Genomic DNA, 15,270 nt, shown 5'->3' on the forward strand with positions numbered 1-15,270 from the left:
CACTGAAAACCACACTGGTTCTGATTTAAGGACTTCTAACCACTGCCTTTTGAGCTGTTTCGTCCGCCTCTAGTTTCTAGGGGAAAATTACCTATGATCTGCTTATTTGAGAGATCCTTCCCCCTACAGCTGAGCTTTGCCCCTATGAAACACTGTGACCTTTTAAAAAGAAGTTAAAGCTCATAGTAGAAGAGCAAAGGGAAGCAAAGGCTTCAGAAAGCCAAGTCAAAGCCTGATTTTAAGGAGCACTTGTAATCAACAATGTCATGAATGATAGAGGCCAAATCAAAACACGATTGGCAGTCATCTCAAGGAACTGAAATTTAATTAGGCCACAGTAATGATCACAGTATAGGATTATTTTTACACAACATTTTTGTTCTGCAGCTAACAGCAATGAAAGAAAAAATGTAACCACGGAGCAAGTAATTACATGCAAAGTACTCTTCACAGACTTTATCCCCAACTTTGCATAAATGCATAACAAAAAAGGGGACTCACTTGGATTAAAACCAGTTTGTTACATAGAACAGACACAACAGAATCCACTCAGCTTAGCCAAATCACAGGAACTTCAGGTCCTGAGTCAGCAACTTACATATGAAGTGCCAACCTTAGCATTCTAACTCCATTAAACTGGCAAGTTTATTATATGCCTATATGATATTAAATCATTCATGCTCCCAGTTGGCAAATGGTTTACATTCAACAAGAGAAAAAGTAAATTAAAAATTTAATGCTGTGACTTCAAAGCAATGACTTTAGATATAAAACTTGAAAGTATTTTACTGTAACTCTGGTTTGTTTAGTTTTTATATGTTTTAGTCTTTACAAGAAAATAATTAAGTTCTGCAAACTATTACATTTCATAGCTTACAAACGTATGACAGAATTGAAACAAATGGCCCTAAGCTGTCTTTTCTTCATGTGAGGGCTTACTCCTCAAATGTTTCAAAAAGCTTTTGTGCAGAATAAAGCCTCAGCTAGCCCACGACACCTGTACAGGTGTCAACATTACTGACAAATGAACTTGGAGGCTGATCTATTCACATCCATAGCTAGCAGTTTCAGGATCAAGTTTCCACAGGCATTCCCACCTCCTGCCAATGACTCTCCCATGCACATGGTTTTACTTATAATTTGGTGAAGAACTGGGTTTTCTTCTCCAACTTGTGAGGACACAGGATATTGGATGAATAGTATGCTGACCTAGGAAAGATGCTCTGTATGTACCATATTTTGTTTATCCAGTGGCTTTGCAACATTCATAGTTTTGCTGTACAAAAAGAGTAAAAGAAGAAGAAATAGGACATGTGTATTTCTTTTGGGTCTGCGAGATTTCAGTTCTAGTGAAGTGAATGGCAAAGCTCCAGCTGCCTGCCTGAAGCTTGGATTCACCTGAAGCATTCATCATCTATGTGCACCACCTAGCATGCTTTAGATGCTACTGCAATAGGGAGAGATGACACAGCTTTAGGATAAGACACTAGAATATCCACTTCCTTTCTGAAATGATTAAAGGATTCAGTTCCTAACAGTTTTTTCTTAATAAAGTGTACTAAACTAGTATTTTCCATGCAGTTGCTAACCAGAAATATGCAGCTGAGCAAAAAAAAAAGACCATCCTTTACGATCTTCATAAATTACACGCCATACAAAAAACCAAAACAATCCCCGAGAGGGAATCGAAAACAAGAGAGACAAGGACAGTCAAGTGCATATTCCCCCGAGAGGCGGAGGGGAGCCCCGGTACACGCGGTGCCGCCGCTCCGCCCCGCGCCCCCTCCGCGGCCGCTCAGCGCCACCGCGCGCTCGGCACCGGCGCCGCAGCTGCCTGAGCTCCCCACCCGCCGCGGCCGCGTGGAGAAACTCAGCGCGGCGGCACATAAATGCTGGAAACACGGAGCTAGTTCTAGGACGCGTTTTACTGGGAACTCAACGTTTTAAACAACTACCATGTTAAAAAGTAGTCTACAGAAAGGTAAGATTTATCCACGTGCTATCAGTTTTGCACTGAGTATTTCTGCTGAAATTACTAGTCTGGCATTTGTGTTAAAAATAAAACAGCAGAAAACACATTATTTATATTGAAATTGAATTCTTTCGCCTATGTATTATTTTTTTCCCAGAAAAAAAAATATTACCAAATACTGAAAAACATAATTAAAAAGACAGTTCTAGGGAAGCTGTGACTAATTGTATTTCATAAATAACCACCCAAGCCCCCATTTTAAAATACATTTAACATTTAAAACCTTCAGCAACTTCAGAGGCAGCCTGCATGAATGTTTAGTATCATTCACTTTGGAAAGTTAAACGCAAATACAGGACAAAACAGTATAAACTTGCAAATACCGCAAAAGATCACTGATAAAATTAAAGGATATATATTGACTCATCCATTTTCAAAGGTACTGTACAAATAAAGGGTAATAAAAAAGAGCAAGTGAAAAAGATTTGGGTAGAGCTGCACACACTTGTGTCTAACAAGGCTGCAGGAATTTGAAGGCACTGACTTGCCACCATTAGATTTTCCCTCCAGCCCGAAGCAGTGCCTTAAAGCCTGCAATACAAACAGGGCAGTCCTGCCAAGAGGCTTTTCTGTGAAATTTTCCTTTTAAAATATTGATGTTTACCATTGTACTGTTAGCTCCCTCTACCCCATTTCACTTCTTACAGAACACAGCGTATTTAAGACACTGATGTAGATAAGCAAATACTAAGTTGCGTGGAATATAAATTTCAAATCAAAGTATTTTGTCCTTCAGCAATGAGCACAATCGAGATGCAGGTGCCAAGTGGAAAGTAAATGTAATTCTTCCTGGTTTTGGGGAAGCTATCCAAGTCAAGGCTATGTTCCTCAAATGGCAGACAACATTGGTGAAGAACTTCAATAAAAATAATGCCCCAGAGTTGTGAGGGAGGTTGTGAACAACTGCATTAAAACAGGTTCCTACCAATTGTTGAATAAGCCTGCAGTACCCAGTTAGACATGAGAGAGACAAGAGACAGATAGCAAATTACTCTTGTTTCTGAATCCTCATAATAAGAAACCAATAAACACATCTCAACTGTACCTACAGTTTAAAAACATGACAAGAAAAGGAAAATATCACAGCTGTTACTTTTCACACAAGAACTTGGAGTTGTTGCAGATAGACCACTGCAGCATCAGCTCACTGTTCAGTAACAGGCAAAGGAGGAAACAGACTACAAGAAATTACTGTAAAAAGACCAGAATAAAACTCGGAAAGCATCATAACACAAGTGTATAAATCCATAATATAGATACTTTCCAAATAATTTGTGCAAAGTCTGCTCTTTTACCTCAAAAAGGGTTTAGTGGAACTAAGAAAGAGGAAAAGAGTGGCAAGGCTGATTGAAACTAGGAAACAATGTCCATGCAAAGAACAACTAGACCATGAGAACTTTTTAAGTCAGAAAAAAGAACATCAAGTGCAGGTAGCATACACATCTATGAAGTCACGAATGGCAAAAAAAATGAATAGAAAAAGATTACTGAATGTTTTTCACAGTGCAAGAACTAAGGAGAACCAAATGAAACTGGCAGGTGGCTCAGAAACAAACAAAAGGAAGTACTTTTTCTCACAATGTGTAGTTGAACCCTGGAACTAATTGCCACAGGATGTTGCAGATGCCAAAGTTTACATGAGTTCAAAAAGCAATTAGAGAAATTCACAGGAGGAAAAAAAAGTCCATGAATGCCTATTAATCACAAAGATATTACCTCAGGATTAGGAAATCTTGGAACTACAAACCACGGCTCTGAGAGCATAACAGGCAAGCCCTACTGTATTCTTATGTTGTTCCCACGCCTGCTCACTGCCAGGGTCAGGACACTGGGATACATCAACCACAGGTGTATCTCTCAGTAGAAGTATTCTTACAGATTGATTGCATTTTAGAACATTTTTAAAGTCAATTTTGCCAATTCAGCTGTTCATATTCTCCTCTATCCCTTTTTGTACCTTACAATCCTTTCTTCCAAAAGGACTCTAATCCTAGGGCTTCTTTATTTCCATAAATTTAGTAACCATTCACTGGTACTAGTATCATGATAATACTTACGTTAAGGAGTACATTTACATTACATTTAAAGCACATTTTTGAAGAAAAAGGAACCTTCAGTACATTAAAAAATTAGTAATTTGTTTAAAAGATCTGTTTACAGTCTTTACCTAGAAGAAAACTTGAGATATGAACACTGAGAAGCAGCAAGATTCAGGGCATAAATGTCAAGGAATAATCTTATATAGGATTAAAATACTATTCAAGGCTATAGAACACAGACAACAAAACCTGCTCAAGTGAGTTTTACTTTCTCATTGTGTGAGCTCTCATAATGAGACTGGGTCACCCATGTTACTAACAGCCATTAACCAGTATCCTGAATAAACAATAAAACACTTTCAGTACTTCAGCACTTGAAGACTGATGTAACAGTAGTGAGACAGTGTTCCCATATCATCAGCATCAAGAGGAGGCATCCCAACCTCAGGTCTATAAATAGTTTACATTTGCAAATAGAGTTTCTAATCAGGAAGTGAATCCCAGCCCCCTATTTACAAATTTAGACTGGAAATTAGAAGACTATTTGTAACCACCAGAAGAATGACATCCTGGAACACATTTTCAGTGTCAATAGTGAGCCCCAACAAGTAACTGATTTGAAGAGGGAGCTCAAGATATTCGAATCAGCTGGGTTATATAAACACAGCTGCATGGAATAGAGATACTGGACTTCGTGTTTCATGAAATCGCTTCCCTTCCTAATTAAAATACCAATAGGTTATGAACAAGGAGTCACAGGAGTGTCGCAGGAGTCAGGATTTTTTCCTTTAGTAGAGTCCTGAATTTTACTAAGTGCTACAAGAAGGAAATTATAGCCATCTGAGAGTTCAATGCTCTATGCTATCAAAATCTGTCTCAGAAGTATAAAAAAAAACTTCTGCACCATAGAAAAGCATTCTATTCACCAAGGGAAAGGCAAAGAAACCCCCTTTTCTTGTCATATTCCCATAAAAATCACTGCCACTTAGCAAAAAAAGCATGCAGAAAGAACTCAGCTGATCTGAGTACGGAGCTAAGCAGTGGTAGTTTTAAAACCTTCCCACAGGTACAATAAAGCAGAACATGTCATCATACATTGTTTTGTACTGAGTAACAATTATTTCCTTAGAATAATGCATGTGGGATCTGTGACCTCCTGAATTTAAAGAAATACAGTGCAGTGACATGTTTTTGCTATATAGTAATTTATGAAATGCAAACTACATACTTGAAGCATTTATACCAATGCACTGACACCTCAGGTTATGAACACACACAGGCTGCTCCTACAGGTCTAGTCTTAGTTTACAAAATAACAACCTCAGTTGTCACTGCTTTGAAATGGGAGCCTATTACTGAGGCTGGGGAGAAGCAAAGTTGACAATGCAAAAATTCTAAGTCAATTTCAGTGCAAAATAAAGACACGCTAATTTAAACATCATGGGCATCTAAGGGTTCTTTTATTTTGTTTTGAAACATGGAATACTTGAGGATAAATCAAAATTGCCGAGGTTCCCTATATACCAGTGTTTGCTCAGGAAAAAAGCCCAAAAAATCATCATCCAGCATCACAGCAATAAAGCAAGCAGCACTGCTTGAAAAGGAGAATTTTCTCAATAAAAGTCTGCATCCTACTATGCAGCTACCACTTATTTGACCTCAACATATACAGAGAAGAGGAGAACCCCTTACGTTGTAAAACATGTTCTACCTACTCCGAAAGAATGTTTACATGAAGGTTGATACAGGGTTTGAAAAGCAACACAAGATGTTTAGAGAGAATTACGTACCTATCATGAAAATTATACAGTCATAGCACCTGTTTCAGAGACCAGTCAAGAAAACCCAGGCAATTTGCCCTAGATCACTAGAACTCCTACTCACAATTCCAAAATATTACATTTTCTAAAGGACAACAAATACAATACTGGGATTTTGATAACAAGACTCCAATAAGACAGTATTTTCAGTGTAACCAAACCAGCACTACTAAAAAAAAAATCCTTAGATTTTGAGTTTATTATAAGCAAAACATTTATGTTACGTTTTGGATGTAAAAAATGGAAAATATGATTCACAGTTCGGAAACTAACAGCTACTGCAGGCTTCTCTGTCCCACTGAACCCTGAATATCAGAACTTTGCTAATTAAAAGAAGAAACACTGATCACAATATTAATTTATTCTGAATTAAATATCCTAAGTCATATTTAAGACAAAAATTAGTTTCTACATCAAACACAAAATAGAGGTCTAAGAAGAATGGTCACCTGTGATGTGAACATGCAGTATTAATATAACTACAGGAACTTCATCTACCACTAGCTTTTTTTCTTTTCCCTTTTGCACAACATTGTTTTTTCCCCTCCCAGACCAGGTGCACAGCTGGGGTTTAAGTGGAAGTCTCACAGAACAGCAGAATGCTGCCAAAAAGACAACTGTACGTGTACAAGACACGGCCCATCAGCTAAAAGTCAGTCTAAACCCTACTTGATGTGCAGGTAGACAACAGGAGACAGCCTCATCCTGGACTGTCACCTTAAAAACTTTCACTGCTTAAAATCTTATTATATTAATTATAAAACCCTTCAGCACTTTTTGAGTGACCCAAAGCATTAAACTACTGTAAACCCTCTGGAAGGAGGATCTCCCTTTAAAATCTTACTCTGTTTTAACCACGCTTTTTCAATATACTGGTGCCATATATTTATATCAGTGAAATTACATCCAGTGTAAATGATATCATTTACACTATACTACCCATGTCCACCTTCGAATCCGTAAGATCTGACCGTATTTAAGAAAACTTCTATAGGATATTAAATAAATGCCAACACATGAACAACCCACATCACACTGAATATTCTCAAGGACAGTAGTCAGAATTTGCTTCATTTCAAGCTCATTCCAAAACACTGTAGAGTGGGTACTTACTGAGATCCTCTGCAAGCTGGACTCTCTTGCCAGTTAGGAGCATCACCTTTTTTTCATTGTCCTCAGCAAAATCTTCAAGCACTTCCTTTACATTCTTCTCCAAACGCCTTACTGTAAAAAACCAAAACAACAAAGCAACCAAAAAAAAGTGAGTGGCAACACTTTTGCAACTCCAATGACCTAAGGACAAAATTTTGGGAAGGCCTGTTAGAGATGCAGTATGTTGCCATACTTACTAATCTGATAGGAGAAAAGGCAAACTTCTGAACACAGAAGCCCCTTCTTTGGGCCATTAAGAAAGGACATCCTTTGACAAAGATTTTTAAATTTCCAAGAGTATTTTCTCTCTCAGCAAAACTATTATTGGATGAGTTTTCTAGAAGGAGACAATTTTTTGTTTCAAACCCTTCCACTGACTGTGAGCCTTACCTTCAGTGTTAGCGAGCTGCTGCCTCAGTGTATTTGCTGTAATCGCCAGCATTCGCTGTATTCGCCAGAAGAGGACGATGTCATTACATTCGAGCTGGAATGACAGAACTTGTGGTGTCAGACCTCTGATGTCCAGTGAACATCCTACACACACAAGAATCTCTTGACACTTTTAGCTGCAACTGTAACATCATGTATATATATCCAGATCTTGCACAAAAATCCCATAGAATTACTGGTGTAGGTAACAAGGAAACACATCAAAAATACTTCACAAGAACCACATCACCCTTATTTAATGAACTGCAACACCTTCACGTCTTGCTATTTTCAACAGAAAGAGCTGTATCATGGGAAACCATGGAAAAACAATTTGCACACACTTTATGCAGGCTGGGGAGTGTAACCTGATGCTCACTGTTCGAAGCAAATACACTGAGAGACAACAGCTGAGCTCCAGGCTGTGCCTCCCTGCATGACAAATGCTTCTGAAGACAGGGCTGGGCCAAGGGCTGTATTCGATAACAACAGAAGAGACAGTTTCTACACCTGCAAGAGGGAGGCATTGCAGGAGGGAGCATTAAGTTCACATTAGGACACCCTAAAAAAGACAGTAATGTGAATAGGAGTTTAAGTGTCATGAAGAGGCAGCTCTCCATGCTGTGATCTCATTCTCTCTTATCTCTTACAGGCAAAGGTATTTCTAAAGTAACAAAAGATTTCTGGCTTCATGGCTCAACAAAAGACAAACAAAGTGAAGAGGTCTACCTTTCCAGTAATTTCTCTTTGATTTACAATATAATGGTAATAAAATGGTGTATTCTTTCTGTGACCTGATGCATACTGTCATTTGTTGCACAAGCTTGGGTTTACAAAACTGGGAAGCCATTTATAAAGACTTGTTTGGAAACTCCATAGTTGTTCATTTTTTTCCCATTGATCACACATGGTTCCAAGCATTAACTCTAAACACTTACTGACCATACTTTTCCTATAAATCCATAAGGATGTTTGCTGAATATTTTGTATCAGTAAAACAAATAACTATTAATGGAAAAGCAGGAGAAATGGATATCAACAACATATCAACAGCTGTACACTACTGCTTTTAACCGTGCATTTTCATTACACATCAATTAGAAACAGACGTTTAGGTCATGGCTGATACCTAGTGGCCATTTTACATAATTGCCACCAGGATGGCATTTTATCCATTACAAGCCTGATGTAAAATGTAACTGAGATCACCAGCTATCTGGTCAGGCTACTTTGAAGTATTTTTAGATTTTTTTTCAACTGAAATACAAATATTAAGGCAAAGCACCAGTGTAGATGAAAAACATCTGTTCTTCAGTTTACCTCTGAGTCCACAAAATGCCTCTGATAATAATAGAAACCTCTTCGACATAGATTGCAATGGTTCAAAGCAGACTTCAGGAAGTATCTTCTATAAATTTGGTGCCATGTGTCTTTAATCTAGGAAAAGAGTATTTAAATTTGACTAAATAAATAAATACATACACTCACTATCGTGCTTAGATTAATGACTGCATTTAATTTTAAAATGTAACTCCAAATTCCACTATTGATATCACGTACTATGTGTTTAAATATTTCTCAGAAATTTGTCTGCAACTGGGATACGATTAATGTTAGTTACACTTGGCAAACACTACAGATGACTGTCAATTTAAAAACCTACTCTTCTATGCACATAACTGAATGCTTAAAAATACTGTCTGCAGCCAAAACACGTTTAAATTATATACTACAAAACAATCTTTACATTAACACTGAGAACACATTTTTGAGTTGTACACATTAATTTACCAATTAAACCAGATTAAAGCTTAGAGAAATATTTAATAGGTCTTACGCAAACAAACATTTATAACTTTTCTTGATTAGGCTTATTATGTTTCAATTCTTCAAAATTAAATATGTGCATTGAGATGCCTCTCTGGAAAACCCATAAAACATAATTAAGAAAATCAGTTGCTTAGCTAGAAAAAAAACCTCAATTTGCACTCAGCCTCCTCATGCAGAGGATGTGGATCACTAATATGACCTTTATAAAAAATGCTAAGTGCTGTATAGGAAAGGAGTAGCAGATATTTAAATAACTCTTCTACCTAGAAGAAGTGCATGTATTAATGTTGAAAAGGTAGCCAAAGTTACTGCAGAAAATAAATCACTGCTAAAGGAAATCTACATCTATTACTTACTAATGTCTGAATTCTCATTTATTTAAAATCTTACATTTGATTAGATAAGGGGTCTAATTACCCTTAAGAGTCTTTCACTGCAATGAGATATGTCATTTTCCAGAACATTTCAAAAGTACAATACACTTGGGACACTAAAAAAATCCTGCCTTTTTCCAAGTATTTAAAAAAAAATTCCTCTCTCTTCATTGTACTAATGAACTTCAAACTTCACATACAACTACACTGAAAGCTTTAGGATGTACAATATGTTTTTACTGTTTCTTGCTCACAAAGGCCTTGATTACATCTGAACAATAACTTCTAACAAGCTTTGTTATAATGTAGGCAAGAAAATCTGCTCAGCAGATTCTGATTCCAGTCGAAACTGACAGATTCCAAAGTGCTGTACAGCCTTTGTCTGCCAGCCAACAGAAGTGCGTGAATTGCGTGCAAGCAGTCATTTAGTGATTCGTTTGGAAACATCTGCATTACAAACTCAGTATGCAGATGGAGTCTCTTGTTTGCTATCTAGAAAACATTCAAGTGTTCACAGGGAGCCTCCATGTGTCTTGTTACAATTCTGCATCTCACCAGACACGGATCCACTGCTACTCCTCTTGCTTCCAGGTTCTTTCTGACAGTCGTCACCTCATCATTTGCCAGATAAGCTGGATGATCTTCATTGCACTTGATTAATTTCTCAAGTTCATTTTTTGTTTCATTACGAATATTCTAGGACAGGAATGATTAGTTGGTATTTATTATTAGAGACTCAGATCATCAGCACCTCCTCAATAAACACTTCATTTGCTTAATAAGCCAGGGCAGAAAAAGCCTCTGACACTATTACCTATCACTTTTAAGTTACTTCAAAAGGAATTTGTGCAAAGACACATCAACAAATACAGCATGTTTAATGGATAATTCACTGTTAATTTAATTTTTTTCCTGCTTCATTATATACAGCAATGTAGAACAAGAATAAAAGGGTGGGAAAAAAAATCATAGCTTTCCCCTCCATGAATATCTGCTAGATGGGTTCACATTCACATATCACCTGTGACACTGATGAGAATTGTAATTTTTGCCTGTTAGCTAGCAGGAACTCTCCACGGATTCATACCTTTAAGCTGCTGTTCATAGAAGTTAATTAATATAGGTTGAAATCACTATCTTGCTCCCACACCTGGCTGCAAACAGCTGCCTGTAAAACTCCCTTCCCTGAAACAATTATTTCCTATTCTACCCTTTTAAACTCTGCTTACTTCTTTAAAGTATGAATCAGTTTGACAAGTATCTAGAAAAAGTAATATAAAAAGCCTATCATCTCTGGGCATTGAATGAAAGGTGCTATTAAAATTCAAAAAGAAATTTCCAAAAGCTATGAGCAACTGAGAGGAGATGTTATGGTGAATATGGACAATCGGAAGATATAACTATGATTACAATGCTAGTGATAATGCTATCACACACTAATTAAATCCAAACAGAGCATGACAGGAAACTGAATGTGACTTCTGTTTAGAAGGCAGGCATGAAACGTATAGAAGAGAATAGCCCAGTTTCCACCTGCTTTCACTGAATTCTTTCTATTGCAAGAACTTTAATACACAGATCAATGGCATAATAGCAAAGATGTAATTCAGCTGAAAAATGGAAAACAGTTTACAAGTCACTTTGTAGATGCAGCAGGGAAGAAGTATATGAAATTCTCTGTAGTATTTAAAACAATGATGAGATATTTTTTTTTTGTAGTCATCTAAATAGTGTGAAGAGAATTGGTAGTTTTGAAAAGGTACTGAGTAATAATCAAAGTTTTCTAAAGGTAGTGGACTATAAATTCTTTATAATTTTCTTCCTTTTACCTGTTCTTTGGTGCGGCCTACCCAGTACAACCATCTTTTTTTCCAGTCTGGACCCACCATATCTTCAATAACAGATTCAGCTGAAAAAGGAGGTATGATATTAACTATCAAACAAAATATATGCCACCAGCCAAATTTATACTTTCAAAATTAAGTACATGAACAAGAATGAACATTTTATGTTGGAGAACATAAAATACGCCACACTGAGTCAAGTCAGGTGTCTTACTTAAAGCCATGGTTGATGTATTTTACTAAAATTTAAGAATTACTTCCAACCAGTAGATACTTCAAGAAGTATATAAAAAACACAACATCCCTCTAACGAGACCACCCTCCTGGTTTCAAATCATGCATTTAAAAAACCCCAAATCTTACCTTGCTGCAACTTGCATCAAAACTGATTATGCTAGAAACCATAAAAAGACCAACTATTTTCCCTGAATTTACCCTGTTCTCCTACACATGGATTTATACAATTTTTTGCCTCTATAGATCTCTATTATCTATCTTTCAGTTGCCTCATTGCAAGAGGAAGAGCACAAGAGCTTTTGAGGCTGTATTCTGATGAGTATTTCTATCAGCATCAGTACTACTTCAAACACCACTGTGTCAGTTGGGCTGATACTAAGGCTACACTTCAGTGAAGTCAACTAGGTCCACACTGGCCTAGATTAAAAAGGGAAGAGTGGAATACATGACACCACTCACTGTCTTTGAGCCGACTTTGGAGCGTCTCTTCCATAAAATGAATGGCTGCATCCCACTGCTGTTTATCAGATATTGACCGGTCTTCTAAAGCATTGTGCTGGATCACCCGCTGCAATACAGAATGCCACTTTAGCATGTAGTAAAAGAATTTATCCAGGATTTAGTAAAAAACCCATTTCTAGTATTCTTTTCATTTTTCAATGTCTGCTGGAACAGATTATATTGGGCACACACAACATATTCAAGAGGCACCTCTCAAAGCACTGCCAAAATTATTTTCGTGTGCCTCTAACCCTTTTTCTACAGTCTAGCATAAATAATGTAAAACTAAAGAAAAAGATATGAAATCCCTCTGGATTACAGAATCTATAAAGATGGTAATGAAATGATGTTATTTTATGTGGCTAGACTGAACAGAACAAATAAGCTGATGCTAAACAATTCTCACCAGGCTGCCCTTGTGCAGCCAGTGGGTTATGGAGGACTTTCCTGAACCAACCAAAAAAGTTTTATTAGATACTATTTAGGGCAGTAACTAATAAAAGATAATAATGAAATGAATTGAGAAACACTGAATTAAAACATTATATAGAAAAGGTGAGATGGATACAAAAATAATCATCTTATGATTACAGCGAAAGAATGCAAGAATACTGATTATTCAACTGTAATAAAAACATTTCAAGGCAAAAAAACCCACTACATTATACCAGGCTATCCTCTGCTCTCTCATTCCATCTATGTCGTTTAATAGTTTCTTCTCTGACAGCTTGTTTCAGCTTATCAAAGATATCATCATGCTCTTTTCCTTTTTTTTCTGTCATGAAACGGGAAAATTCTTCTTGTAAAGTCTCCCATGCCACCTGGAAAGTTAGCAAACAATTCCTCCTGAAATGGACCATTACACCATGTACCAGCTGATAAATGCACATTTTTAACAATTCTTGCCAGTATGAAAATTTGGAGACTTTCCAAAAAAACCATGCAAGCATAAGAGTAAGTCACTGACTTTTCTTTTGCTGTATCCATTACTAATAAAAGCAACACTAAACTCTGCTTCACTGTATTGTAGCAAGCGGAATTCTGTTAAATTTGCATAAATCTATTAAATGTGAATATACCTACTTGAGGGGTTTGTTAACCTTGCAAAAGTAGGTTTGGGTTTTTTCTTTAATAGGCAAAATTCACCAGAAGAGAAAAATACAGTGTTTCTGCTTTGTCTGCTTCTGAACATCAAGATCTTGCCAGCCTTTTCTGACATGTAAGCTGTTAAAGAACTGCAGTCAGCCATTCAAACATCACCTTACCTCTCTGGAGTTATGCTTTCATTTTGAATTTTAACTAAGTTTTTAATTTTTTTTTTTTAATTTAAATAACTAAATTCTCACCTCTACTGCTTTATTAGGCAGTTGCTTGTCAGTCCACTGCTTCAGCTTGATGTCCACAGTGGTGTTAAACGTCCCTGAGTTTGCAGTCTGTGCTGCTGGCAGGTATATGTTCTCAATCACATGAGTAGATACCCTTTCCCATAAAGTTTTCTCAAGCATCTCCTCCCTAAAATGAGAGTTGTAACATGTGATGGTTTCCAGTACACAAGTTACTAATAGGTGTGCATTCAACTTGTTAGGAACACAGAAAACAAGACTACAGATCGCAGGAATACAATACATTGTGCAAGAAAAACAGTTTACTTGTATTTGAGAATTTTGTTTACTAGAACTCTACTTTAAAGGCAGACTTTTCCTAGTAAATTATGAAAAAAATAGAAAATTACCATACCAGTGCTTTGGTGTGACCTGAGTCAAACTTATGACTTCATCAAGAATCTCATTCTTTGCTTTCTCAAACAGTTCATTCTGTGCAAAAGGAAGTAATAAGATTAAGTATAGTTTGATCATGTTTCCATACAAAAGGTAAAAAAATCCAAAACTGCTTTTTTAAGGCCTTTAAGCCTCAAATGATTCCTCCTGGTCATGCTCTGAACAGTGGGTGTGCATATCATCAGCTACCCTAGTTTACCATACATCTTCCCCTCCATCTCTCCCATGCCTCTGTCCAGGCATGGCATTTCAATATTCAGAATCTCTACAAAAGAATTAGAAAATGAGATCCTCATTGTTTTGTTACTCTCTGTGTCTGAAAGACCAGCGAATGTAACTTCTCTTTGCCAGTTTTATCACGATTAAAGAAGAAACACTGACCTATCCCTGGGGGCAAGTTAGGTCAGGTAACTGTATACTAGAAGAGCAAAGGACTTAAGTGTTGAAGTATCACAACTTTGAAGAACAGTATTTCATGAAACAGAACTCAGGATTTCCTTCCCCTACAATAATCTACAGTCCTAACATTTTGAAATGTCACTACTTTATGTTAACTTTAAGAAACCTTTACAAATGAAATCAAAAGGCATAAATTTTAATTCGTAACCTTCAGCCCTTTGAAGCACACCAAAGAAAGCAGTAATTTACCCTGTCAAGCTCTCGCAACCGGGGGTAATTGTTCTTCCATTCTGTCTCAAGATTGAAACGTGTGGCTGCAAAAATCAAAAACAGGGGCTTATTTTTTTTAATTGTCCATATGCACCTCATGACTACCTTAAAAGTTGAGCATGTCTTAAAATTGCCACAAATCTTGCTTATGACAAACTCTCCAAGCACTTTAAGCGTGTCTGCAAATGAGCAGAATTTTTTTTCTGTCTATGTCAAGATACTCTGTCTACAAATTGCAGAATTCATGCATTAAAAAAGCACAGTGGAGGCATTCAACTTCCAGCTCTGCACACACCAGCCGTGTCCTGGCTGACCAGATGGTACCTTTACATAGGAAGCCATTTCATAATCTTAAGTGGAAGAACTGCGTTTTGCCCACAGAAAAACTTCAACTTGATTTTTTTCTTCATACTTATTTATTCCTTTCATTTTTAGAGCAAGTGGTACTTCACAACATAAATTACTTTTTTAGATTTTTTTCTAGAAATTACCTGGGGAAATTATCAATTAATGGGAAATGTTGCTCATATAAAATGTATGAAACAATTGCCCAAGCATGCTGGCA

At 36.9% G+C, this 15,270-nt stretch overlaps 1 protein-coding gene across 4 annotated transcripts in view; it reads right to left on the minus strand.

The window, feature by feature from the left end:
- OPA1 (OPA1 mitochondrial dynamin like GTPase) overlaps positions 1-15,270 on the minus strand; it is a 50,795-nt gene that overhangs the window by 12,121 nt on the left and 23,404 nt on the right. For all 4 annotated transcript variants that reach the window (XM_042042458.1, XM_042042456.1, XM_042042457.1 and 1 more), the window contains 10 exons: positions 14,685-14,749; positions 13,996-14,072; positions 13,605-13,770; positions 12,927-13,079; positions 12,217-12,325; positions 11,506-11,585; positions 10,232-10,372; positions 8,793-8,909; positions 7,434-7,527; positions 7,005-7,115 (listed from right to left, as the gene is read on the minus strand). In XM_042042458.1, coding sequence (XP_041898392.1) covers positions 7,005-7,115; positions 7,434-7,527; positions 8,793-8,909; positions 10,232-10,372; positions 11,506-11,585; positions 12,217-12,325; positions 12,927-13,079; positions 13,605-13,770; positions 13,996-14,072; positions 14,685-14,749 — 1,113 coding nt within the window. The remainder of the gene's footprint in view (positions 1-7,004; positions 7,116-7,433; positions 7,528-8,792; positions 8,910-10,231; positions 10,373-11,505; positions 11,586-12,216; positions 12,326-12,926; positions 13,080-13,604; positions 13,771-13,995; positions 14,073-14,684; positions 14,750-15,270) is intronic.

The sequence above is a fragment of the Corvus kubaryi genome, unplaced genomic scaffold, assembly GCF_017639235.1.
Source record: "Corvus kubaryi isolate FWS band 111438036 unplaced genomic scaffold, C.kubaryi_AGA036_p1.0 37397, whole genome shotgun sequence".
NCBI classification, from domain to species: Eukaryota; Metazoa; Chordata; class Aves; order Passeriformes; family Corvidae; genus Corvus; species Corvus kubaryi.